Below are 26,659 nucleotides of genomic sequence, written 5' to 3' on the forward strand. Positions count from 1 at the left end.
CTTTGCTGTCGTATTATGCTCTACTTACTGTGTTGTACATTTGTGTATAGGAGTAAAACAGTCTATTCTTTGGAGCAATCATTTTGTATACTTTTTGGTCTCTGTGGCTATGGTTTCTATTATTCCTTTGCGTTCATGCCTTTTCATGCCTTAGTATTCTTGATAACTAGCCAGTTAATCATCAATGAGCTCGGCTTTGGAAGCGGTGCTTTGTGGTTGAGTGGCTGCAGAAGTTTCCTTCTCTCCTTCCTTCATTTAGGACTCTCAGACAGAACTGGATCTTTGGGGAAACCCTGTATTTAACTCTGCATTAACCCTTCTATCTTTCAACTTTCGGCTTTTGTGGAGCTGTGGGACAGAATAGCTATGGTGTACTTGTCTTGGGAGAGATAATTCTAAGAATTCTAAGAAAGATCACCTTGAGAAAGTCTGTTTCCTTAAGTAACTAATGTTTTTAGAGTAAATATTAGACATTGTCTATTTCTATTGGTTCACTGTGCTTTCTCTCCCTTTAGCCCCCCAGGTTCGCCCAATAGTCTTGGCTACTTCCCTACAGCTGCTAATCTTAGCGGTGTCCCTCCACAGCCTGGCACGGTGGTCAGAATGCAGGGCCTGGCCTACAATACTGGAGTTAAGGAAATTCTTAACTTCTTCCAAGGTTACCAGGTCAGTACCTTGAAGAAGAAAAATACTCAGTGCCCTTATTACTTAAGTTGATGTGCCTAAAGAATGCAGCCAGGAAAGAAGCAAATTCTCTGAAACTCGTGTGTACGTGTTAATAAATAGATTTTCTTTATGAAGAACCAGAGTCAAAGTCAGGGGGACTAGTTGTCTGAGTGCTAACTTCAAACTCATCCCTTCAATACGATTGGGGCTTTTCCATGCTGTTTTAATTACTTCAGCTTAATCTATTGATGCTTTTTTTTTTTTTTCCAATTGGGCTGCTTTGAGAAAGCTCTTTAGGGCACACAGTGATGTGGGTGTTTCCATCTATAGTAAGATTGGCTAAGAAGGAATTTTCCTCAGACGTGGAATTGGAGTATTTAAAAAGTAGTCCGAGGCCTCTCTGCCTAATCTGGAAAAATGAGGGTGACTCAGTGAATCTTTAGATGGTAACTCCTTAAAATGAGCTATAAGATATTCAGTGAGTCTTTTATGATCTGTTAATTCTTGTGAAACTGATATTTACTCTTGTCAGTTTTTCTACGACTGTCTGTGTCCATCAGCTGTTCTTTGACTTAAGAACAGCTTGGTAAGAGCTCCTTAACAGCAAGCAAAATCTTCTCATTGTCATCTCACCTGAGCGGACACCTTTCCTTCCTTAAATCCCATGGTTAGAACCCGAACTCCTTCCTTTCCTGCAACGTCTGAAAATCAGTATCTTGCAGCCTTTTAATTGCGCTAAAAGCAAAAATGGTCTTTCCTCCTGGAGCTGAGTTGTGCTTGAGTCTTCAGAATTGAGAAGCACTTGTAGGCCTAATCATCAAATCCTAAAATAGCCCTTGAGCATTTACAGTACAGCATGATAAGGGCTGTGCCTGCAGGTGCCATTTCACTCTTAGAACAGGTTTACAAGCTCTTGGTATCCATGAATCATGGAGGATTGTGGAGCTTAGCTAAAATGATGTCAGTGGGGATGCCCCGAACCTACCAAGTTACCATGATGGAATATTTTTTGACAAATGAAGAAAAGCTGTGTCTGATAGTGAAGACTGAATGAAGGTGGACAAAAGTTATCTTTTGTTACTGCTTGGCTTGGCACATTCTTTCCAGAAGTAAGCTATTTTTTAGAGATCAGTAGATACTTTACTTCTTCCCTAAACAATTATGCTGCCTGTTGGAAACCCTTGCAGGAATAAAAATGTTACTTTCCGAACTTCGTATCTGATTCACTAGATTATGAAAAGAGTAGAGAATTTTACTGAAGGCTATTGAAAAGATTATTTAATCTCATGGGGAATACATTTGAGTTTTGTATTTTCTCCCATGGTTTTCCAGGTCTAGAAAGTATAAGCAAAGTTTCAGGTTTTAGTAGTCAGTTGAATTCATTTCTTTTGTTTTGACTAATTAACTTTTATTACATTCACACTGAATAGAATTAAGTGGTCGTACACATATATTGATTATGAGAGTAAGCAAAATTGCTCTTACTATGAAGAGTGCCATGGCTGGCTTTTGTGGGTATTTATTATACCACAAACACGTAATAGCTATTTCTAGATTTATGGCTAAAAGGTTGACATGCTTCAAAATTAAGATAAACTGCTACAGACTGAAGTTATTTTATTTAAAAATTTTATTTACTTCTTTAAAAGATTTTTTTGATGTAGACCATTTTAAAGTCTTTATTGAATTTGTTACAATATTGCTTCTGTTTTATGTTTTGCTTTTTCGTCTGCGAGCCATGTGGGAACTTGGCTCCCCGACCAGGGATCGAACCCATACACTCTGCATTGGAAGTCTTAACCACCAGATGGCCAGGGAAGTCCCTGAAGTTATTTTATCTTCTAGTAGCTTCTAGGGAATCATTGAAGGTTGGAGCAGACCTAGTATAATCAGAAGCACAAAGATTCTGTGAAATTATTTTGTCTCAAGGCATTTGCCTTCATTTCTGAAGTGCTTGGAATTTATGACCTGGATCAATAAAGTAGGATTACATAGGAACCTGAATTATCTAATTCAGTATATCATATTATTCTTCAGTAGTTTGAGCTTTAAGGTAGTCACAATGCATACTTTCAAAATCTTTTGTGTATAACCTGATTTCATATCACGCTTACATAAAAGCTGATATTTTCTACTGCGTTTAAGAGTCCTTCCTTGCCTTCTTATTTATTTTTGCCTGTTCTCAGTTATTTTAGTAATAGCCGCTAACCATGAGAGTCTAGATTCTTTTAGATATGGCTTTGTCACAAGACAAAAATCAATGGATGGCTTTTAAAAAAAATTGTTCTCAAGTGTAATCTGTGTCTGTCTTTACCTATGGTGCATTTATTGCTGTTGCTGATTTCATGGGAAGTTTTCATTTGATTGTTGGTTATTTATGATTCATCCTACATAATTATATAATTTACTTATGTAATTAAGCAAATCCTTGGTAATAATTGGTTGAATGAATGAAATCTCTTAATGGTTTCTGTTTCTGTCTTTTAAAAATATATATATATAATATATAAAATGGCATATGTTATTATATATAAATATATATTATATATAAAATGGCATATGTCATCTTTATAAATGTTATTTTTAATTTTCGGATGTATGTTTCCTCTATCCTCAGCGAATTCTTTCTATAAAACTACTCCAACTTAATTTTTCCATACTTCATTTGGGGTCGAGGAGGCTGTAAAGTTGGAGAGGGCAAGGATTTACAAAAAGGGAAGAATTCTGATGCTAAAGCAAGATGCAGGACATGGGTTCTGCTATCAAATCTGCATTCTTGTAAAAGTACCCGAGTTAGGCCCATTGTGATAAATGAGATTAATAGAATGAGGATTGAATTTACGAAGGCAAAAAGACAACTGTAAAAATATTTGGTGATGAGGATGTCATTCTGGTCATGGAAATAAATCTGTGTCTGTATTTTAGTTGATGGGCCTCTTATTCTGAAATGGGCTGTTAGGTATCCTTATATAAGTCCTTTAACTTTTTCACTTGCTCTTTTCATTAACCTCTACCGTCAATGGCTTTGCGTTTTCAGTAGTGCTAGTTTTTGTTTCTCCTCGAAGTACTGACTTTATTCATTATCTCCTTGGGCCTCTCACTGCTTTTTACTTGCTGCACTGCTGAGAGAATTAGTTTGCTATTACAAATATATCTAATGCTATTTAAAGTTCACCAAGTTATATAGAGATATTGGGCTTATTGTAGAATACCTTGAAAATAGTTGGTGCTCAAATATTTGATATCTAGTCATACTTGTGGTGTGATGGAAACTGTACTATTATCAAGATCTGAAGTGTTTGATGGCGTTGCAGTACGATGTTCTTTTTCTATCCACGTGTTCAATCTAACTTCCCTCCTAGTAGGGATTTTTATGGTATTTAGACGAGTTAAGTAAGAAATGACGACTTGGGATTAGCAGTTACATATATGGCTTGTATCAGTGTTAACTTGTTTCCTATGGTCTAAATGTCCTATAATTCAGTTGGTAGATCTATTCAGTTGAAATACTAACCATCCATAGTGACAATTTGTCCATCTTTTGATCCTGTTTGTTTTAACTTGCATTTTAGTATGCAACCGAGGATGGACTTGTACACACAAATGACCAGGCCAGGACTCTATCCAAAGAATGGGTTTGTATTTAAGGGCCCCAGCAGTTAGACCATCCTCAGAAAAGAAGGTAAGGCTCTATGATGTGAAAGTTAAATTATGAAGGGCCAAACACATAGAGGTCAAGAATCTCAAAGTGTTTTTTAGAAGTCAGGTGGCAGTTGCCATCTTCCCTTCATGTGATGTAAGAATGTCAGAAATCTTAGAAGGAATGGAGACTGGAATTAAGGTTGTCATCTAAGTAGATAGTATCTAAGCAACATATATGGAAAGACTTTTCCATTTGGAAATTTATTCATATCCTGTGGAATACAGGTTGGGTATGCTTTCTTTCTTTTGTTTTTCTTTTTAATTGAGGTAAGAATCGCATAACATAAAATAAATCATTTTAAAATATACAATTAAGTGATTTTTATCAACTCTGAAAGAAAATCCTATACCCATTAAGCAGTAGCTCCCAATTTCCCCTCCCCATAGACCCAGGCAACCAATCTGCTTCATTTCACGTTTTTGAGGTTTATCCACGTTGTAGTGTGTATCAGTACTTCACTCCTTTTTGTGACTGAATAATATTCCATTGTATGGCTATACCACATTTTGTTTCTTTTGTTTATCTGTTGATGGGCATGTGGGCTATTTCTACCTTCTGGATATTGTAAATAGTGCTGATATGGACAATTATGTACAAATATTTGAGTATTTTAAATTATTTTGGGTATATATCTAAGAGTAGAATCACTGAGTCATATGATAATTCTGTCGAGTTGGTTACACTTTTTTTCCTAGTTTCATTTTTTTTTAATGTTGTGGTGAAGTAATACATAATATAATACCATTTTAATCATTTTTAAGTGTATAGTTCAGTGCCATTAAGTACATTCACATTGTTATGCAAACATTACCACCATCAACTTTTTCACCTTCTCATACTGAAACTCTAAATACATTAAACAATCTCCTTTCCCTCTTTCCCCAGCACCTTGGGAACCATTATTCTCTTTTCTGTTTCTATGCATTTGACTATTCTAGATACCTTATAAATGGTATAACACAATATTTGTCCTTTCATAACTGGCTTATTTCACTTAGCATAATGGTTTTAAGCTTCATCTGGGTATACTTTTAAATATGCTCCATTCCAAAATGACTGTGAGGTTTTTGTTGCATGTCTTTCTTCTCTTTTAAACTAAATCTAGAAGACCCAACACAGCCATCAGTCAATCAATCAATCAATCAATAAAAGAAAAAAGTCACACTATCTGTCTTCTCATGTAGCCTAGTCCTCTCAAACCAGCCAATATTTGTTGACTGCCTCAAGAACTACAGTAGATATGCCTCTTTTTTTGGTCATAAAAGACCCCCAAGGACAGCTCACAGTCTATTAAAGATGCCCAAGTTTCCCTCCAAAGAAGGAGATTGTGATGGCAGGCTGGAAAGAATGCCTTCTCAGATGGCCAGGGTTCTGGTACCCCCCACTTTCACTGTGAGTTCCAAGTCTCATACTCCTAGGATTTCAAAGGGTCAGGGTCAGCTCATAAATTTAAATCTGTCAACAAGTGCTTCTTAACTATATTTACAACTATATTTTGCATACATATGGAGATGATAATTCTTTAGAGGTGACATTTCCCTTCTCTAAAAATTGGGGAAAAATCTCTTCTACATATGTAACATTTTTGGGGGGTGAGAATTAGGTGGATTAATAAGTATAAAGTTATACAAACTAAAGTTCTTTATGTATACAAATAACTATTTTGTTGCTATGATCACAATAATCATTACACGGGCAATGTTTTTGACTACTATCTACATTTCAGACATTTTTCAGATTTCACCAGTATTTCCATTAATGTCCTTTTTCTATTCCAGGATCCAGTCTAGGATTTCACATTTAGTTGGCCTGTCTCCTTAGTGTCCTCTGGCCTGTGTTAGTTTCTCAGTCTTTGCTTATTTTCTAGACCTTGACAATTCTGAGTTATGCTGCTTTTGAAGTCTTATGGGCTGTCCTTTAGTTTGAATTTGTTTAATGTTTTTCTTGTGATTAGGCTGGGGTAATGGGTGTTAGGAAAGAATACATAGAGGTGAAGAGCCCCTCTCATGAGATCTCATGATACGTAATATCTGTTGTACTATACCCACATGACCTCCCTGGTGGTATCAATTTGATCATTTGGTAAATGGCTTCATCCATTCAGGCTGTCCTAACGCAATTCGATGGACTCGGGTGGCTTATAGACAACAAATATTTACTTTCTCATAGTTCTGAAAGCTGGGAAGTCAAGATAAAGTGCTTATAGTTTTCTTTGCTTTTTTGTGAAAACTTTTGTCTGTATACTAGGTATTTTTGGAGATTCTTGCAATATATTAAGCCTGGTATTCTCACAACAGCTAAATTTTATGCAAAAAAAACAAAACAAAACAAAAAATCTCCATGTAACTCATTTGAAGAGTGTTTTTTATACTTGGTCTCTTAAGTGTATAGTTTAGATTACTTTGTGGATTGAAAAATCATTTTTTGTTTCTTTTTTGGATCAATATTTTAGTTTTTGGCCCAAAAATTCAAGGTATCTTTTGTTTGTTTTTGTTTGCTTGATTTTAGAGATTTCAGTTTTGTTTTGTTTTTTAATTATTTATTTATTTATTTATTTATTTAGCTAGCTTGCTAGCTGCACCCGGGTCTTGGGCACCCAGGGTCTTCGTTGCAGCATGTGGGATCTTTAGCTGCGACATGCAAACTCTTAGTTGCGGCATGTGGGATCTAGTTCCCTAATCAGGGATTGAACCTGGTCTCCCTGCATTGGGAGCATGGAGTCTTAGCCCCTGGACCACCAGGGAAGTCCCTCAAGGTATCTTTTGGATAAAAAATGTAGCTTTCAAAATTAGACAAAACTTCTGTCTTCCTCCTCCAACTAGTATTATAAAAATGGGCAAGAACAACAGATAAATGCTGATTCTATTGATTTAAATGACAAACAGGCTTTCTTTGATTAAAGAATCTGAGTTATGGGTTTTATTTTATCTTTAATATAAGGAAGAAGAAGCTGTTCTTCTGTCCTAACAAAAAAATCTCACCTATGAATTATACTTTCAGAAAAGAGATGTCAGAATTACTGGGAGGAAATAAAATATTACAACTAATCAGAATTGCAAGCTTTTTTTTTAAGGGGTTTAGGTTCATTCCATAGGGCATAACACCAGTTGGTGAAATCCAGATATCTTAAAAGAATTCTTGGTACATAGTACTTTTAATGACAGTTTAATGCAAAATACAACATTGTATGTCTTAACACAGACCTTACTAGAAAGGAAAGACTGATTTGTGGATACTTGCAGTTGTAGCTTCAAAATTGTCTTTGCATAATAGTGTTTGCTTTCCTGCAGCTAAAGGGGAATAGGAAACATTTTCTCCTTATTTGTCTGAGATCTTCTATTTTTTGCTGGCAGCTAGGAATGTGCTCTTTGCTAAATGCTAAAATTCCATTGGATACCACTGGGATTAAAAGGCAGGTCTGAGAAGGTTAAACTTTTAATTTCTTCTGAACTCTTCCACATTTTGACAAAATATGAAGGTATAATTTTCAGCATCTACAATGGTTTCCTACTAGAATACTAATAGTATGGGCTGAGAATGAGGAAGGTAGAATTCATTGACTCTGATAACAGACAGGTCCAGAGTTGACTGACTTGGCTGGATCCAAGGGCTCACTCTCAACCAAACTCTCTCCATGATGTACCCCCAGCAACTCCTGCCTTCTCACCCTTCCATTGCAAGTCCAGAGGAAGCCAGGAATTCAGTGTCACTGGCCCCACTTTAAGTCCATCTCTGAAACCACTGTGGCCAAGGATATGCGGGGCTCTTACTGGCTATATCTGAGTCACGTGTTGGGCTCAGCAGTAAAGTTGCCTCTTTATGGCCTCGAGATTGGGTGAGGGGCAGTCATTTAAGGAAAATCTGTTGCTATTGCCAAAAGAAGGACAAAATAGTTATTGGACAATAATGTTGTTGGGTCATTGATAGAGATTTTCTTGTCTGTACCAAGGAGGAGGTTTCAGTGCATAATGTTTAAAGCTAAATGTTAACTATGGTCACTTTGTAAACCACATTTTAAAAGCGAGTTCTAACAAATAAATGTTTCTCTGTTCTTAAAGTACCTGAATCTAAATCTCTACCAATTTTGGAATCTGTTCTAAAAGCAAATCTAGTCTTAACCACAGTTACAAACTGGCCATGTGAATAAGGCTGAACTCTGAACAGCTATCTTTATTTCTATCTTCATTTCTGTTTCTCATTTACATGTCAAAGTATACACATGCCTAGTTACAGTTTTCATTTTAAAGATTTTGTGTGGTGTATAAGAAAAATAGCACAGTGGAACTAATTTACATTCAAATTCTAGATCTTCCAATTATTGGCTTAATTGCTCTGTGCCTCAGTTTCCCCATCTATAAAGTGGGGATAACATGGTAATATAATAAGGTGGTTGTAAGGATGAAATAATCCACATAAAGGTGGCTTTTATCCATTAGTCACTGACATGTAGAGCTCATGTTTGCTACAGTGTCAGTGTCATTCCTCAGTGCTTCTTTTTTTTTTTTTTTTGGCCGCCCCACACGGCATGTGGGAACTTAGTGCTCAGACCAGGGATTGGACTTGCACCCCCTGCATTGGAAGTGAGGAATCCTATTGACTGGACCGCCAGGGAAGTCCCCTTTCAGTGCTTCTTACTGATACAAATATTCTTGAAATTTTTAAAAATTTCTTATACTAGAATTTAATTTAAAATTTTTGTCTTAATGGTTTAATTTATTTTTAAAATGGTATTAAACCTCTAGTATCAGTAAAATGTTCTGATAACTTGGGAACCCAGAATAAGGAATGAGGAGAATAGTCTCTTCACAGAAGAATTAAGTGGGGAGGTGAAAACACACACGTCATCCCATGCATGGTAATACAAAGGGTAGGGTATTGTGGAAATGCCAATTATCACATAAATTTCACTTGTCAGCACTGTATTCCCTGAGAATTTGCTGGGTAAATCCCAATTCTGTCTGTGTAAAATAAAAATTTGGACTACCTAAAGGCTTTTTCAGACCGTTTAGAATTCAGAATCTCTTTTTTTACAGCTACTAAGAATTGTAAAATTTAGAGACTATAATTTTTCCTTTGTTCATTTTTTTCAGTGTTTGAAAGATGTATGGTGATCCTGAATCCTTCAGACATAAGACAACTTCTAGCAACTTCAGGAGAAGTTTGTCTACACTCAGGCTGCAGTATTTTCAGCAAACATGATTGGACAGTGGGCCTGTGCCCTATCTTTTGATGGAGTGAAAAATTTGAGCCAGTGAAGCCAAATTCTTATTGCAAGCAGCATGCTTGGCTCCTTGCTGATTGCAAATAGGCATTTAAAATGCGAATTTGAAATCGGGTGTCTCCATTACTACCAGCTAACGTGGCATCATAGGTGTTTCCTAAGTTTTAAGTCTTGGGGGAAAAAATACACCACTAGTGTCTACTATCTCCATCAGGAACTCTGTTATGAAAGCTTCATTTTCGTGTGTTCCCACTCTTTTCTCCCCATCTTCTGCACAATCACGTGCTCTTCCTAAGTAACTCAAGAATAAGGTCCTGGACTAAAGTCACAAACTTACAAAAAGAAATAAAACTAATATCTTCCCAGTCTCTTGGCCATCACAGTGTCTTACAGTTAAAAGCCACCGAAACTATTTTTAAAACACCTTGGAAGAAGTGAGATGAAATGGTACACCCACCACAAAACATACATAGTTCAAAAGTTGGATTTTTTCTCAGTAGGTATCAATTGTAAATAAGAATGAACTAGGGGCCAAAATGTAAAACCAAAAATGAAGCAGCTACGTGTAGTTAGTAATTTCTAGTTTGAATTGTAATTGAATATTATGGCTTCGTATGTATTATTTTATATTGTACTATTCCCATTATTGATGGTTTGGACTTTAATAAGGAATTCCATAGTTTTTAATATCACAAAATGAGATATTTGAACAGTGTATTCTAGAAAGCAATATACTAACTAAAGTGAATGCTTGTATATATTAAGATAGCCTTAAAACTTTTTCTCTAATGCCTTAACTGTCAAATAATTAAAACTTTTAAAAGCATAGGGTTATAGTCAGCATGCTAGACTGAGAGGTAAACACTGATGTGGTGAGAACAGGTACTGATGCTGTCAGTGTTTAGCACTATGTGTTTAGCTGTGTTTATGCTCCAGAAGTGCAATATTAGACACTAGCTAGATAGTACTGCTGCCTCGTGTAACTCCAAAGAGGAAACGGGATTTGATTAATTGAGTGCACGTTTCTTTAATTTACTCATATTGTCCTTAGCTTGGATGCAATGCCATGCAGATTTATGTGGCTGCTATTTTTATTTACTTTGCATTACTTTAACACCTTGAATGGAGAGCCAAACATTCCCTCTTCACTGACCAGCAATGGCCCTTTAACTGCAGTAGGAGAAATAAAAAGAAAAAAGAAAAACCATTTTGTGTGAAAATTGGTGATAACTGGCACTTAAGATCAGAAAAATAGTTCTTTATACTTGGCTACCTTAAGATGCTGTCTGCCCAAAGCTCTGAAAGACTTTAAGATAGGCAGTAATACTACAATACTACTGAGTTTTTGTAGAATTGTTACATTTGATAATAAAACTTGCCTGTTTAATCTCAATGTTTGCATTCTGTTTTGTTATTAGAAGAGTTAAGGGTAATGGTGGAAGGGTGTGGTGGGTAAAGCCTTTTTTTCCTGAGGTGGTAGGATATTTACCTAAGTTACTATAAGTATTTGTAAAAGCTATCAATGATTAATGCACTTCAGATACAGATCAAACAACTGTCCTTAGAACATAAATCACTGAGACTTTGATTTTGAAATTCTTAAGTTATGGTAGTGATAGATACTAATACGTGGTCCTTGCATCTTATTACTAGGGCTCTATTTGCTTGACAATTTGAAAACCTATTCAAGCCACATAAGCCTTTTTCTTTTTTAAGGATTTTTTTAAAAAATTAATTTTTGGCTGCGTTGAGTCTTCGTTGCTGTGCCCGGGCTTTCTCTAGTTGCAGCGAGCGGGGGCTGCTCTTCGTTGCGGTGTGCAGGCTTATTGCAGTGTCTTCTCGTTGCGGAGCATGGGCTCTAGTCACCCGGGCTTCAGTAGTTGTAGCACGCGGGCTCCGTAGTTGTGGCGTACAGAGTTGGTTGCTCCGTGGCATGTGGAATCTTCCCGGACCAGGGCTCAAACTCGTGTCCCCTGCATTGACAGGTGGATTCTTAACGTCTGCGCCACCAGGGAAGTCCAAGCCATTTCTTAAAAGCCATATAATAAGAGCTAGAACTTTAGTGTTTCTGAATCCCACATGCTCCTCCTTTATTCCAATCACTCTTTGCTAAAGCTGAGTTCTCCAATATTCTCTCTAAGCCAAATTTATTTAGGGCCCTGGTTAAGTCTTGTGTGACTTACACCACTTTAGAGTTACATATATTGTCAGTATCACTTATTTGATGTATATACTCTATTTTATAGAGTTCAATTCCAGATTTAGGTTATAACCTCAAGGGCAGGAAGTACCTGTATTTCCCTCACATTTCTACATACATGTTCTTGTTGAGCATTCACCAAATGAAGTTTAGTTCACCTAGACAGTTTTTCAGTCTCAGTCCTTGCCAATGTCATTTATAAAAATGAAGCAATTTCTTTCCATATTGTGCTTCAGCTTTGGGTCTCTGTTATCTGCGAGGAGGCAACAGAGCTCTCTAGGCAAGCTGAGGTTCCTTTGCGCTTTGATGTCTCTGGCAGGCATTTAACATTGTCCAGGCTATTCCTTGCCTTCAAGAAAAACAGGTTGCGTGGGCTAAGGGAATTTCCTATTTACCTCCTTGAAATAGCACCTCGTGTAGTTGCCCTCCTCATGGCAGAAAAGGAACACAGGCAGTCAGGAGGGTATGGAATCGAGTAAAGCTGGTGGGGGAGGAAGAGACTGAGAATAGAGAGGACTTGAGTATATTAAAAAACCTTAAAAGTCCACCTCGTAGGTTTATAGTTGATTTCACAACTTCTCTTCCTCTCTCTGCTTCCCCTAGCTCTTTGGGGAAAAATTTTTTAACATATACAAAAATAGAATAATGACCACCATGTGTCTTTCCAGCTTCAACAATTATGAACTCAAAGCCAATCATTCCTATAGATTATGTAATCAATTGTATAATCTATTACATATAGGATTATATGTAATTATATAGATTATCCATATTCCTTTCCACTTTCCCCACTGCTGTATTTTTTTGAAGCAAATTCTTTGGGTCATGAGTAAAATGGAGTTCCAGGTTTAAAACTGGGCCACGGTAGGAAGTGCTCTTATTGAGAAGAGGAAAAGGATAAATAGGCCTGAACTGGTGGAAGTAATTCAGTTTCCAGATGTCTTCTGTTTAAGGTTGAATCTCTACAGTTGTGCTCAGTACTCCATTCCCTAGCCCATGTGCTAATAAGAGACACAGACTAGACAGGAGGCGATGTAAACTTTGAGGACTGGAAGGCCACCAGGATGAAATTCAGGAGTAAGAGAGCACTGAGTGGGTGCCACAGGGAGAAATTGTTTTTCTACGTTTTTGCTGCCTCCTTTGTGTTATGTGAGATCTTGAAGGCCAAGATCCCAAAGGGTGGCCCGAGGGATAAAAGGTTCAGAAACAACAGCTTGACTTGCCCCTAGCTTAGACCTAAGTTAAAGGGCAAATGTCCTTATTTCAATGTACTTCCCCTCAATTCCTTTATGTGGAAGGTGGAGGGATATTTGGGGCCAAAACCCAAGCTGGTAATCATTATCTTGGCAGAGTATACTATGAGCTACAACCAAAAAAACCACCGAGAATATGTGTGATCAACAATAAAAAGCATTGTATTGGTTAAATGAATCTTCACAACAACCTATTACAGTAGGTACCACTATTATTATTTTTATAGGCCAGGAAATGAAGGGTAGGTTAAGTAAAACATACCATGGTTGCACAGAAAGTACAGGAAAGGATCTAGAATATAAAGATCTGGAGACAGGTTGAGGTGATTAATGCTCTCCTAATTGCTTAGCTGCTCCTCTTTTCCTAGCATTGCACAAATACAGTCCATCGTTACAGAGTCACAGAGTAGTGCTTCATAGTGTTCCTTTGGTCTGCCTTTTTACTTTATTGCCGGTATGCCATTAATTCAGCTGCTGAATTATTCGATAGCTATGTATTGTTGCTGTACTAAAAGTGAATGTTGATAAATGGGTAACAAAGCTGCTTATTACAGACTCGAATTTGAGCCAGTGTTTTATAATGCGTATAAAACCAATATGATAGTAAACACCAGAAACATTTTTTTTAAAAAAACCAATGTGGAATTCTCAGCTGGTTCTGGACGGTTCTCAGCCTGTGTGTGTGTGTGTGTGTGTGTGTGTGTGTGTGTGTGTGTGTGTGTGTGTGTGTGTGTGTGTGTGAGAGAGAGAGAGAGAGAGAGAGAGAGAGAGAGAGAGAGAGGGAGAGAGAGAGAGAGGGAGAGAGACAGAGAGAGAGGGAGAGAGATTCATCCTTCCTTACCTGATGGTGTTTCTCATGATTTCTTCCTGAGCCACTTTCTCTATCTATTCTCTGGGCAAACTCACTAATTTACTTCCACACGCTTCTTTGGAGCTACCGGCTTCTAAACCCAACAATGCAATAAATATTTCCATTTGGAAGTCTCCCTGGGCGTTCCAATTTCAACATGTTAAAAAAGAACATATCTTTCTGTGTCCAAAAACCTGCTGGTCCTTGTGTTCTCTTTACTTCAGGAAACAGCACCGCATACCACCAGGTATTAAAGGTAAGAAAGCCTTTTTTTTTTTTTTTTTTTGCGGTACGCGGGCTTCTCACTGTTGTGGCCTCTCCCGCTGTGGAGCACAGGCTCCGGACGCGCAGGCTCAGCGGCCATGGCTCACGGGCCCAGCCGCTCCGCGGCATGTGGGATCTTCCCGGACCGGGGCATGAACCCGTGTCCCCTGTATCGGCAGGCGGACTCTCAACCACTGCGCCACCAGGGAAGCCCAAGAAAGCCATTCTTAACTTCCTTCCCTCACCATCCTAGTCATCAGTAACTCTCACCGGTTCTTTGCCTCAGTATTGGATTCTTTATATCAAATTCTGCTTTCCTCTCTTGCCAGTATGTTTTTTTAAAAGAACAATCTTTTAAATTAAAAACACAGATCTGATTACATGTTTTTTTAAACCACTTTACTGAGGTATTATTGAGATATAAAAAGCTGTACTTATTTAGCATACACAACTTGGTGAGTCCTTGGAGATAAAGCTATACTAGTGAAACCATCACCACAATCAATGCCACCAATATCTATTACCTCCAAAAGTTTCCTCCCACCCTCTTTATTTTTTGTGTGCATGTGTGATAAGAAGACAACAAAGTGATTATGTGCCCTTAAAATCTTTTTATTAAAGGTTTCCATTTGCTGTAGGAAAAAATACCCAAATGTATGACCGCATGCTATTGCATGAGCTGACTCTTGCCTACCTCTTGAGCTTTTTTCAAGGCACTCTTCCTCTCGCGCTCTACACTTTGTTGTACCTTTTCCAGTTCTTCGCAGGAATGATGCACTTTTTGTTTCCTCTGCCTGAAACACATTTTTTTCCTGTTATTCCTCTCTTCACTGACTGCTATGCAGAAATCTTACTTTTCTGAGGAAGGCCTTTCCTGACTCACTAGACTCTGTAAGATCTCCCTATAATCTGCTCCCCATGTTGTAACTTCCATCAAGGTAAAATGTGTCTTCTTTCCCCCTGTATCCTTAGTGACTAGCCAGCCCTTGGGATATATACCATAAATACCTATTGAATGAATTAATGTATGTTCATTCCTGCTGGTGAAAACTAATGTGCTTTGTACAGTTTTCTTTTAGAGTTGTTTACAAATTTAAATGTTAAAAATCAAAAATTGTTTTTCTTTAGCACCGTTTAAAAATGTTTAAAATGTTAGTATTAATCTAGTTATTAACAGTATGCTTTTTACACTGAGGTACAAATTCAGAGAGTTGCCTTTCACATTGATATACACATCCAAAGAGAGAGTTTGGTGTGAAATTTACCTAAACATGATTTCAGCTGCTTCTGCCATCTCCAATTCTCAACCAGAGTGCCTATCTAGGATTCCAACAAGATTTTAAAAATATATCTATATTTAAATCATGTCATAATCGATGAACAGCTTTTTGTTTTTTTACTGTATTAAAAAAATATCATGGCCATTACTCTGTTACACACAAATTGTTATGGCGATAAGTCATAATTGGTGGGAAGTATTTTCCCCCCCACAATCACTGTATGCTTTTGGTTTTAAGATACCTATACTTTGGAAGTGTGATTAGTCCTCCAAACAGCAGGTCTAGATATGCCCAGTCAAGCATCTGCACTGGCTGGTTGACTAAGAAGTGGTTCAATGGCAGCTCCAGGACTGCACTAGACCCATCCAGTTCTAGCTGGAGCCCTTTGTAGGGTGGGAAGACAGCAGAAGCAATTTCATGTATCAGGGCATTAGGAATGGCAGATTCTTTCCTGAATTAATAATTGAGGTACTCAGAATCCATCTGCTATCTAACTACCTTTCCTCTATCGTGCGAAAGAATTCAATCTGTTATTTACATGTGCCCAGAAGGCCTAAGAGTAGTCAATGCTAGGGAGCTCCTAGCATTGAGGGGGCAGTCTCAATCCATAAATAGGGTCAACAGAGGAACAAAAAATCAAACCAAAAGCAGGATACTCAATTAAATGGAAATTTCAAATACACAACAAATAATTTTTAGCTTAAGTCTGGCCCAAATATTGCATGGAACATGTACTAAAGTGTCCTATATTACCTGGCAATTCTAATAGTCAATTCAACTAAATTTCACAAATATTTGGAGGGCTTACTTATCTGAAAGAAGAGAGGATGGAAACTTGGTCCAAAGTCAGCAACCTTTGTCTACTAAAATAGCTTTGCCTGGGAAAATCTTGATAATAGGCCGCTTAGTACCAACAATGTTTTTCTTTATTTATGAATATTATTTCATATGATCAATTTGGTAAAAAAAAAAGTCTCTTCCTGGAGGAGTTTTAACTGTAGGAAAAAAACCTACTTTAGAAAATGTCCTAAGATGCTTAATATGTTAATTCAAAAATATCTAAATAGAACACACATTGTTCAATGTGTCCCACTAGGGAGGATTATATGGTTCCCAGTTTGACTCTGTTGGTTTGTATGATAGTAGTTCTCCCAGTCAGTGGAAAAGGAAGACAGCAGATCCTTAGGAGTGATAATAGAGCAAATATACTCAGGAGGCACTGACGCATAGCTTCAAACAATGAGGAAGAAGTGAGGCCTGCTTGAGAAATAACTGCAGGAGCAACAGATAAGTGCAGCCCCTTATCCCCTTTTTTACAGAAAAGGTAGAGAAGAAAATTAATCCGGGCTTCCCTGGTGGCGCAGTGGTTGGGAGTCCGCCTGTCGATGCAGGAGACACGGGTTCGTGCCCCGGTCCGGGAAGATCCCACATGCCGCGGAGCGGCTGGGCCCGTGAGCCATGGCCGCTGAGCCTGCGCGTCCGGAGCCTCTGCTCCGCAACGGGAGAGGCCACAACGGTGAGAGGCCCGCGTATCGCAAAAAAAAAAGTTAATCCACAGTCACAAGTAGAACTAGTGACAAGCTAAGACAAAACGGCTTCAAATCATAGTTCTCGTTGATAGTGCAAAATATACAGCTTATCACGTTGGTCTTCTAAGACACCCACAGCTAATACTATTGTCAACAACTTTTAAGTCAATTACCAAAATACTTGTCTACAATGTGTTTCAAAGAGTTGAAACAACGGTATAAAACATGACCAAAATACAAGCCAGGATATAATGGTGGTAAGAGTGTTATGTGTTTTCAAAGATGAATTGATCATATTTGGTTCAGACTTCACAAAGGAGATGGTGTTTGAAAATAATTTAAATATGTTCATCAATGGATAATTACAAATTTATGACATAATAAAGATGAATCAGAGTTCCGTATCTTTAACAGAAGAAGAGCTGAACTAATGCAAAGATTTCACACTAATTATTCTGTTACTAGTAATAAGGTGACGCATTGGATAGAAGAATGTTTTTGAAATAGACTTCGCCTGTACTTTTTTGGTTTCAAGTAGGTAAGTCTTCAGGGGCTTTTGTTTTATATTTGTCTCATATCCTGGTAACAAACTACTTGGCACACAGAAGGCACATATTTAATTTTAAGATAGAAACCTTAGGAATCATTGCAACTCATCATTTATCACATCCAATTTGTCACTAGGCCCTGTAAATTTACCTCCAGCATCTTTTGAATCCCTTCTCTTTGAACATTTTTATTTCCATTGCCTTATTTCAAGACTTTACTTTTTTAACCCAGTTTACTACAATAGCTTCCTAATCTACATTTTCTTAAAAGACTTACAACAAAGCATTTCACATCAATCCCTAAAAATATCTACTGCATACTAAAGGGGTCCTCAAACTTCTAGAGAGGAGGCCGAAAATCATATTGTTCTTTGAGAGTGGACTGTAAATAAAAGACCATTTGAGCAAATTTGAGGTGTTTAGGATTGGTCAAGATGAGGCAAAGGATAATGAAATGACCCTTCAAATTCTGGATGGGAAACTAGCAGCCCATGGTTTGCAGTCGTAAAATGGTCAATCAAATTCGAATCGGAAGTTATCTTAGGACCATGTGTCCACTAGCTATGTGCATTATTATCTGGAAGCAGCTGGTCTTATCGACTTATGGAATGACTTACTGAACGCTCAGCTATACGGCCAGCTGCAAGGCAACATCTTGAGCAGTTAGGGGTACATCTTTTTGGATGAGTTGATATTTTGAACAAAAAATGTCTTATTTTTCTCATAGCAAAATTACACTGGTTCAGGGATAAAATGACCCATTCTCATTATTCTTATGTGGAAGTTTAGGGTTCAAAGGAAGAATGTTTCTACTAGGGAACACAATCACGATTCCACTGATTAGTATCTAAAGACTGAATATTTATCTCTCTTCTTTCATGTTTCCATTTGATTTTGAGAAGCTATTTTTTTCTCTGTCTCCACTACTGTATAGAGCATGCAGTATAATTTAAATTATACTTAAATTTACAATTAAGTCCTTGAGGTGATCATGAAGGAACTATGGGAGGAATGGTCATCACCTCAAGACCCTAGACTTGGAAAACAGTGGCCCTCAGTGGCCACTGTATTGTTCTCGCATGAGGTGGAGCTCTGCCTGCTTATCATCTGATAAGCTGGACGCTGAAATCTGCTGCTGTGTACGTGGGCTCTTGTGGTTTTCAAAGACCAACAGTTTTGTTCTCTCTGCTTTGACCCAGGCCTTTTCTGGGCAACTGGTATCTTCCATCCATGTTTCTAACTCCTGGTCCAGTGCTGTTTGACAGGCAAGACATATTTACATGCAACCAAAGGCATAAAAAGAGTTCCTGGAACTGTTTTTGCACAGCACTGAAAACTGATAGCTTCTCCCCAAATATCCTAACTTGATAAAGGAAGGAGACTCTTGCTGCCTGCTAAGAACGCCTTTTTCCTCTCGTTCTATAATGGGCATTTTGTCAGTTCCTAAATTACTTCTTAGTACTGTTGAGGGAGATAGATCCTGGTATATTTGGAGAATGCCAGATATAATAAAAGTGAAGTAAATGCCAGATATATAACAAGTTAAAACTATGTTCCATTGTTGTGGAATATCTAAACGCACCTCTCCCCCGCACTGACCATAAGTATTACTGTTTTCAAAATAATATCATGCAAATACATTTGTTTAACCAGTTTGGGTGGTTAAAAACACTAAGTTCCAAGTACAAGCTTCTTTCCTGTAGATGTCTAGCGGCTTACTAAACCAACGCGTCAACCCAGAGGGTTTTGCCTCGCTCTGAAAGCACCAGGAGGACGCAGGAGCCCTGGGTTCCAGTTCTGGCTTCGACTAGTTTTGTGACTTACACTCGCTGCACCTCAGTTTCCTCTCTGTAAAATGGGGCGGGTATGCGGGCTGGATCTGGATATTCTCTTGACTACCTGAGTCCACCCACAAAGGCCCCAGAAAGCCCGCTCGGGCGCCCACCTTTACTGTGAGGACGGGCGAGGAAAGGGGAGGCAGCTGGACGCCCGCACTCACCTCCCGTGGGGGGCGGGGAGCCGGGGGAGCGGTCCCGGAGCACCAGCAGTGGGCGGTGCCACTTCGCGTAGAGCCGCCTTCCGGCCCGCGCAGGACCACGCGCGCCCGCCAAACGCTCCGGCCGCCCTCCGCTCCCGGCACTCTGGTTCCAGGGCCGCCCGGGGGGACGCGGTTGGCCGCGACACCGGAGGGGGGCGGGTCAGGAAGTGGGGGCGCGGCGGCCGGGAGCGGGCCTGGGGAGGCCGAGGGGTTCCGCAAGACGGAGGGCGGGAGACTCTGAGCCGCGCGGGAGCCGGAGGGGTGCCCCGGCCTCTGCGGGGACGATGGCGGAGGAAGAAGGTGACCTCCCTGGGGTCCAGCGCGCCTACTGTCGCCCGAGGTCTCGGGAAAGGGGGCGGGGGCTCGAGGGCCCCGGAGGCCGGGGCTGCGGGCGGCCGCGGCGGTCCGGCGGGAAAGAGCGGGGCGGCGGGGGGAGGTGTGTGGAGAAATTCAGAAGGAGCGGAGTAAATAGCCCGAAGTTGTGTCGGCTCTAGTGGGAAGCGAAAGTGGAGCTTGAAGTTGGGAATCGTGTAGGAAGAGAGAAACCTGTGTGGGGAGTGATGGAGAGGGAGGGCTGTGAGCAGATGACTGATGGGGGTGGGGGACATACTTGGGTTTAGAAGATGTAGGTTTAGGTACTGAATGCATTTTCGAGAGGGATAGTTTAACCAAATGCCCCTCAGTGTGAGTGCGCTTTTTAGAGGTCTGTGGATTCTGACAAATACAAAGTCATCACCCGTGAGAGGAGCCGCAGGCCAAGGGGACAAACAGAGGCAAGGGTTTGGGGTAGACATGGTAAGGTGGATTGGGAGGGGATGAGCAAGCAGAAACTGAAGAAGGTCAAGTTCAGTTACAGGTTAGGGCGAGATGGCAAAGGGAGAAGGGATGTAAGTGGTTTTGGGGGCATCTGGAAGCCAGGAGTACTTCTGGGTGAAAGTGGGTGGGCTGGAGAAAGCTTTTCATGCCCCTTCAGGGCCAATGCCAAGAAAATTATTCATAGAGATCGATAGGTATGAGATAAAAATGCGGAGTTGGGAGGAACTTAGCTAGTGAGAGATGTTATAGGAAACATTCGTGTCATGATATCTTCATGATAGGCATGCTACTTTCAGGCATAGGTATAATGGTGTCTCTTGACTGAGCAGTTAGATTTTTCATCCTTTTGGAAAACATGACTTTTTACCTTATTGAGGGGAGTTGTGAATGTGATCTGTTTAGATTGAAGCCTTACTGAACCAAGAGTGGAAGAAGGGAGTTTCAAGAATTCAGTGGAAAGCAATTTAAAAAAATTAATTGTAAGAATTGTTTGCTGTTCTGTGTCTTGCTGTTCTGTCCCTGTGCTCCCTCTTGCTTCATATTTGCCTCATCTTCCTTAAGTTTTCTGTGTTAAAACTGATCTAAATTTAAGACACTCTACCTAAAAACAGCTTCAAAACCAAAACTCTTTGTAGTTGGTAAGGAAGAAGGTAATTCTGTTTGTTGCCTTGGTTTTATCTTTGGTTGCAGTATATGTAATACATTTTTTGATATTTTTTCCTTTTCTGATTAACTGCAAATCTCTAGGGGTAGGTTGATGAGCTAGCTTATATGTTTCCATGAGCACTTAAGTTAAAGCATAAAAAAATTAATACTGCAGTACTAAAAGTCTTTAATATTATATATCATGCAAATGAGAAATTGTTTTAAGAGGTTATAGTTACACCTAACCAAGTAGGTATGATGTAGAACCAGTTGTGGTTTCACAAACTATACACGTTTGTGAAATTTAATTCTGTGATATAAAATGAAAAATGATTTTTGTTTGTAGAATTACAGATAATCCAAAGCAATGAAATACATCTTGGAACAATTAATGGATTGCAGTTTTGTTAAAGTTTATTCAACAGAGTTTTTAATTCCATAAATATTTGACTGTCTAATGTGTTAGGTACTGGGATATAATAGTCAAAAATGAGTGAGTAATTCTCATTTATTGTAATCTAGTAATGATATTTATAGTAAACATGTCTATGTCCTACGCATTTTTCTGAGTACTTTCCATTTATTAGGCACTCTATACTGTTTTTCAAAATGCATGTTATTGGGTTTCCCTGGTGGCGCAGTGGTTGAGAGTCTGCCTGCCGATGCAGAGGACACGGGTTCGTGCCTCGGTCCGGGAAGATCCCACATGCCGCGAAGCGGCTGGGCCCGTGAGCCATGGCCGCTGAGCCTGCGCGTCCGGAGCCTGTGCTCCGCAACGGGAGAGGCCACAACAGTGAGAGGCCTGCGTACCGCAATAAATAAATAAATAAATAAAATGCATGTTATTTGTATTCACTGTGTTAAAATTAGACTAAATAGTCTATTTTACTTGTATCCAGATGTTCTCTATATCGCTTTTTGCTTATCATTCACATTCACTTGGATCCTCTTCATTGTCCCACTTTTCTCTAAGTAAATACTCTTTGGGAAATCTCATCTTCTCTTGATGCTGTAGAGGGTCATGGTATTTATATTTATGTTTCCTGGAAGATATGTTAGAGCAAAGAAAGAAGTGATAGCCTTGAGCAGAGTAATGTTCATAATTCACTTGGAAGTTGCTATGTATAGTCTAGATGGACATTTGCAAGCCTATTTGTAGCCCTGTTAACTATCTTATGTGAAGATCACTGAGCCAGAGACTGAAATAGCAGGTTATTTTTGTGGCTATGTTATCATTTTTATTTATTTGACTTTTTCTTTTATTCTTTATTTTTGATATGGTTAGATTCTTTTGTTTTTTCTTCCTTTATTTTGGCTGTTGGGTCTTAATTGCGGCACGTGGGGTCTTCGTTGAGGCATGTGGGATCTTTGTAGTGTGCGGGCTTCTATCTAGTTGTGGCGTGTGGGTTTTCTCTCTAGTTGTCGCACAGGCTCCAGGGTGCGTGGGCTCAGTAGTTGTGGCGCACAGGTTTAGTTGCCCATGGCATGTGGGATCCTAGTTTCCCGATCAGGGATGGAACCTGCTTCCCCTGCGTTGGAAGGTGGATTCTTTACCACTGTACCACCAGGGAAGTCACTCTTTTTTTTTTTTTAATTGAAATATAGTTGATTTACTACTTTGACTTTTTCTTTACAATGCTAAAAGTATAAGATAGTGAAAAGGAAACCTGAATTCTATCCCAGAGCTTTCCTATCAGGATTAATAATCTAGTTTGTCCACAGCTTTGGCCTTTGTTACTTACCCACCTAAAGATTCTGGGCTTTGTTTATCAATTATGAAGTTAAAAGATCAATATAAAGGAAATGAGGTAAAGTTTGCATCCAGTCAGTTTTGATTTATGGTCACAGGCAAAACATTTAGGGACAAGATTGAAGAGATTGGTTAAAAAGTTTACTGTATTTCCCAAGTAGTACTTTTTGCTCCCACAGTTTAATGCCACTGAAATTGCCATGTCTTAAAACCAATGCACATATTTAACATGGTAGTGCCAATTTTCCCCTTGAAAAACATCAAATAATATCTTAAAATACAGGCTTCTTAGAATCAAGAAAATATAGTATTGGAATTCCCTGGCAGTCCAGTGGTTAGGACTCTACGCTTTCACTCTACGGGTTCAGTCCCTGGTCAGGGAACTAAGATCCCACAAGCTGTGCAGCACGGCCAAAAAAATAATAAAGAAAATACAGTATTATAGATCCTTTACAGATTATTTATTTGTATGACAAACATTGCTAATATAGATTCCTGAGAGATGACTGATTAAGATTTATATACTTCATAAATAATGGGGTTCTGTGCAAAATTTTTGTTAAATTCCGTGGTGGTCCAATGGTTAAGACTCTGTGCTTCCACTGCAGGGGGCACAGGTTCCATGCCTGGTCAGGGGACTAAGATCCTGCATGCTGCGCAGTGCGGCCAAAACCAAAAACCAAACCAAACAAAAAAACCATTTATGTGCACAGAGAACACTTTATTAAAATCCTTGTAAAGTGATTGATTTTATAGAGAATTTTTTTAAAAAGAAAAATAATAGCTTTTTGTAAAGAACACTTTATGTGAATATCCCCTTCCTTCCCAAATTATCTTTATCTTAAATGTGTGCTTTTAGACTGTAATAAAAAAAGCCCTATCTAACCCATTGGTCACATAATTTGTTAACTTCCTCAGTAGATTTGTTAACTTGATTTCTGAAATTACCCAATTAAAATTTTTTAATCCAGTACTGTTAATGTGTTTAATCATGCACGTGTATCTACTAAGTATATGTCCTGTGGTTATATTTTTTCCATGTATTCTTTTTTAATAAAATTTAAAATAATAACTTGCATTTGAAGACTTCATTTGGCTTTACATAAATTTTCATTCTTGTTGAATGCTTCTAACTTTTGCTTTAACCCATAGCGGGGGAAAATTAAACGGAAATCATGAAGAAGGAATATAATAATATTTATTAGTTGTCCCAGATTTGTATGCAAAAATACTCAATATCCATGGTATGGCTTTTCTAATAATGTCATTTTGTAATGTATTCACTGACTTTACTACTTAACATGATTATAAAATAAATGATAAATAGTATAGAAATGGTTAAAAATTAACTAGTCAGACAGAATCCACTAAATATACAGTAGTTTTTCCCTCAGTGTGTCAGTGTTTAAAGATATTTTAGCAAACGTGAATTTGCTTTGAAGCTACTTTAAAATCCATTTTACTCATTTTCCACAGTAAAGTTAGAGAATCAGCCATCTGATCATCAGCAACAGTAGCTGATTCATTTCTCCTTTTTTAACTCCTCTTTTTAGGCTCATTTTTCCTAGCCTTAAGCCATTACTAAGAAAAAAGAAAAAACTCTTCTCTGCTTCTATTAGAAGGAGATAAGTTCTTGTACCACCTGAAACCTTGACAGCCCATCATAGTATCCTATATCTACATGACATAGTCTACCTCATAATTAACTCTAGGGAGGAAAAGTAGTTAAGTTGAATATCGTAAATTCCTGTTTAATTTAGAATTTAGTTTACTGATTTCGAGGTACTTTCTGCATTACATTTTTTTAATTGGGTATAGAAAGAGTAGATACTCTAATTTTGGGAAAATTTCTGAGAGTTTCCCAAATATAGGGATTTTTATAGGTTCAGCCTGTTTTCCAATACCTAAATCTCTAAGACTGTTGAATGATACTGTGAAATTCTACAGAACCTTCAGGATTATTTAAAAAAATGAAGTATAGGACTTCCCTGGTGGTGCAGTTGTTAAGAATCCGCCTGCCAATACAGGGGACATGGGTTCGAGCCCTGGTCCGGGAAGATCCCACATGCTGCGGAGCAGTAAGCCTGTGAGCCACAACTGCTGAGGCTGCGCTCTAGAGCCCATGAGCCACAACTACTGAGCCCGTGTGCTACAACTACTGAAGCCCTCGTACCTAGAGCCTGTGCTCTGCAACAAAAGAAGCCATCGCAATGAGAGTAGCCCCTGCTCACCGCAACTAGAGAAAACCCACATGCAGCAATGCAGACCCAATGCAGACAAAAATAAATAAGTAAATAAAATTTATTTAAAAAAAATGAAGTATAGTTTTATGATCAATGTATTTTATTTTTATTTAAAAAAATTGTTAACTCATGAATGATGCATGTTATACTCTCAGGTAACTAGAATAATAAGCTAATTTATTAAATAACACTTTGTTCTCCAGTCATTCTGGAAAAGAGTTTACTTATTTTGGGATATTTTGAAAATAGCATCATCTCAGGAGAAGAGCTCAGTTTATCAGTAGGACTATGAAAGCACGAGTTGGAGGCAGAACTTATACTGTCTTTTTGTATGTAGGAAAGGAAAGTTTTGCGGGAAGTGCTAAAATACTTATGAAGAAAGTTATCTTTGGTACAAATAGTTCTTCATGGGACTTTTACCTAAGTATAATAAAAGTAAATCAGTTTGAGATATAGACAGAATAATTTGATACATACATTGCAATAACTTTTCAAATATTTTAAGGACCAACTATAGAACTGCGCCAAAGAAAAAAGCCAAAGTCTTCAGAAAATAAAGAATCTGCCAAAGAAGAGAAAATCAACAATACCGCAATTCCTGAAAGAGTTCCAAAACGTAAGTTAGAGAGATTTGGAGTTTTTATGCTATCACAAAAATAGTTACATTAGGTAATATATTTTACATTAATATTTCAAAGTATAAACATATTTTATCTTAAGTATGTGGTGATATTGGTCAACTTGCATTAGGTTTTGCTGTAGAACAATTCCTAAGTCTCACTGGCTTACAAAAAACATTTATTTCTGATCAACATTACATGTTGTGGCTGTAGGTTGGCTGATGTAGCTTCATGTCATGAAGGCATAATCCCTATTTGGGATATGTTTTTCTTGTGGCAGAGAAAAAGAGCAGGAGAACAGGCAGAGTCATGCAGTACCTCTTAAAATTTCTGCTGAACTGGCACACTGTCACTTGTACTCACATTCTGTTGGCCCAACCAAGTCATATAATCAATCTAGACAGTGGGATGGAGAAGTTTAGTTGACTACAGGGAAGCATGGCAAGTCACATGGTAATAGGCAGGGATGAAAAATCTTTTTATAGGAAAGGACAAAATAGTTGGGAATACGAATAAGTCTACCACATTCTGGCCTTTTGGTCATAAACATTTACTTGTCTCCCTCAGACAAAATATACTTGGTACCTCCCCGACCCCAAGGAAGACACCCAGTGTTATCCAGTCAGGGCATCAGTCTTGAAGCCCAAGGTCTTGTTATCTTCATCAGGGTCAGCTATGACTCATTCAATCCAGAGACCTATGAATTAAAAAGACAAGTTATCTGCTCTGTGTCAGGGGTCCCCAAGAACACCATCATGTTTAGAGATTAGGAGGAGTCACAGGTCTCAGAATTTATTCATATTCACAGCTGTAATTTATTACAGTGAACAATACAAAAGAAAATCAGCAAAGAGAAAGGACCTATGGGCTAAAGACTGCAAGAAACTAGGCAGAAGCTTCCAAGTCACATAGGACATACATAATTCCTTCAGCATCAAATTGTGACATTTGTAGGTTTGTCTACCTGGGAAGCTTATTAGCAACTCTGCTCAGGGTTTTTACTGGTGGCTGGTCATGTAGCCTCTGCTTAATG

At 38.5% G+C, this 26,659-nt stretch overlaps 2 protein-coding genes across 8 annotated transcripts in view; both read left to right on the forward strand.

Moving 5' to 3' along the window:
• Positions 1–10,983, forward strand: part of ESRP1 (epithelial splicing regulatory protein 1) — a 57,212-nt gene extending 46,229 nt beyond the window's left edge. For 5 of the 7 annotated variants that reach the window (XM_059994918.1, XM_059994913.1, XM_059994912.1 and 2 more), the window contains 3 exons: positions 516–666; positions 4,239–4,348; positions 9,460–10,983. In XM_059994918.1, the coding sequence (XP_059850901.1) occupies positions 516–666; positions 4,239–4,313 (226 nt within the window). In that variant the 3' untranslated portion in view covers positions 4,314–4,348; positions 9,460–10,983. The remainder of the gene's footprint in view (positions 1–515; positions 667–4,238; positions 4,349–9,459) is intronic. The other 2 variants (XM_059994916.1, XM_059994917.1) reach the window with 2 other exon arrangements.
• Positions 10,984–19,749: 8,766 nt separating this feature from the next.
• The window catches only part of DPY19L4 (dpy-19 like 4), a 62,872-nt gene continuing 55,962 nt past the window's right edge, over positions 19,750–26,659 (forward strand). The window contains exons 1-2 of the mRNA XM_059994919.1: positions 19,750–19,852; positions 25,512–25,622. Coding sequence (XP_059850902.1) covers positions 19,837–19,852; positions 25,512–25,622 — 127 coding nt within the window. The 5' untranslated portion in view covers positions 19,750–19,836. The remainder of the gene's footprint in view (positions 19,853–25,511; positions 25,623–26,659) is intronic.

This window comes from Delphinus delphis, chromosome 17 (genome assembly GCF_949987515.2).
Source record: "Delphinus delphis chromosome 17, mDelDel1.2, whole genome shotgun sequence".
NCBI classification, from domain to species: Eukaryota; Metazoa; Chordata; class Mammalia; order Artiodactyla; family Delphinidae; genus Delphinus; species Delphinus delphis.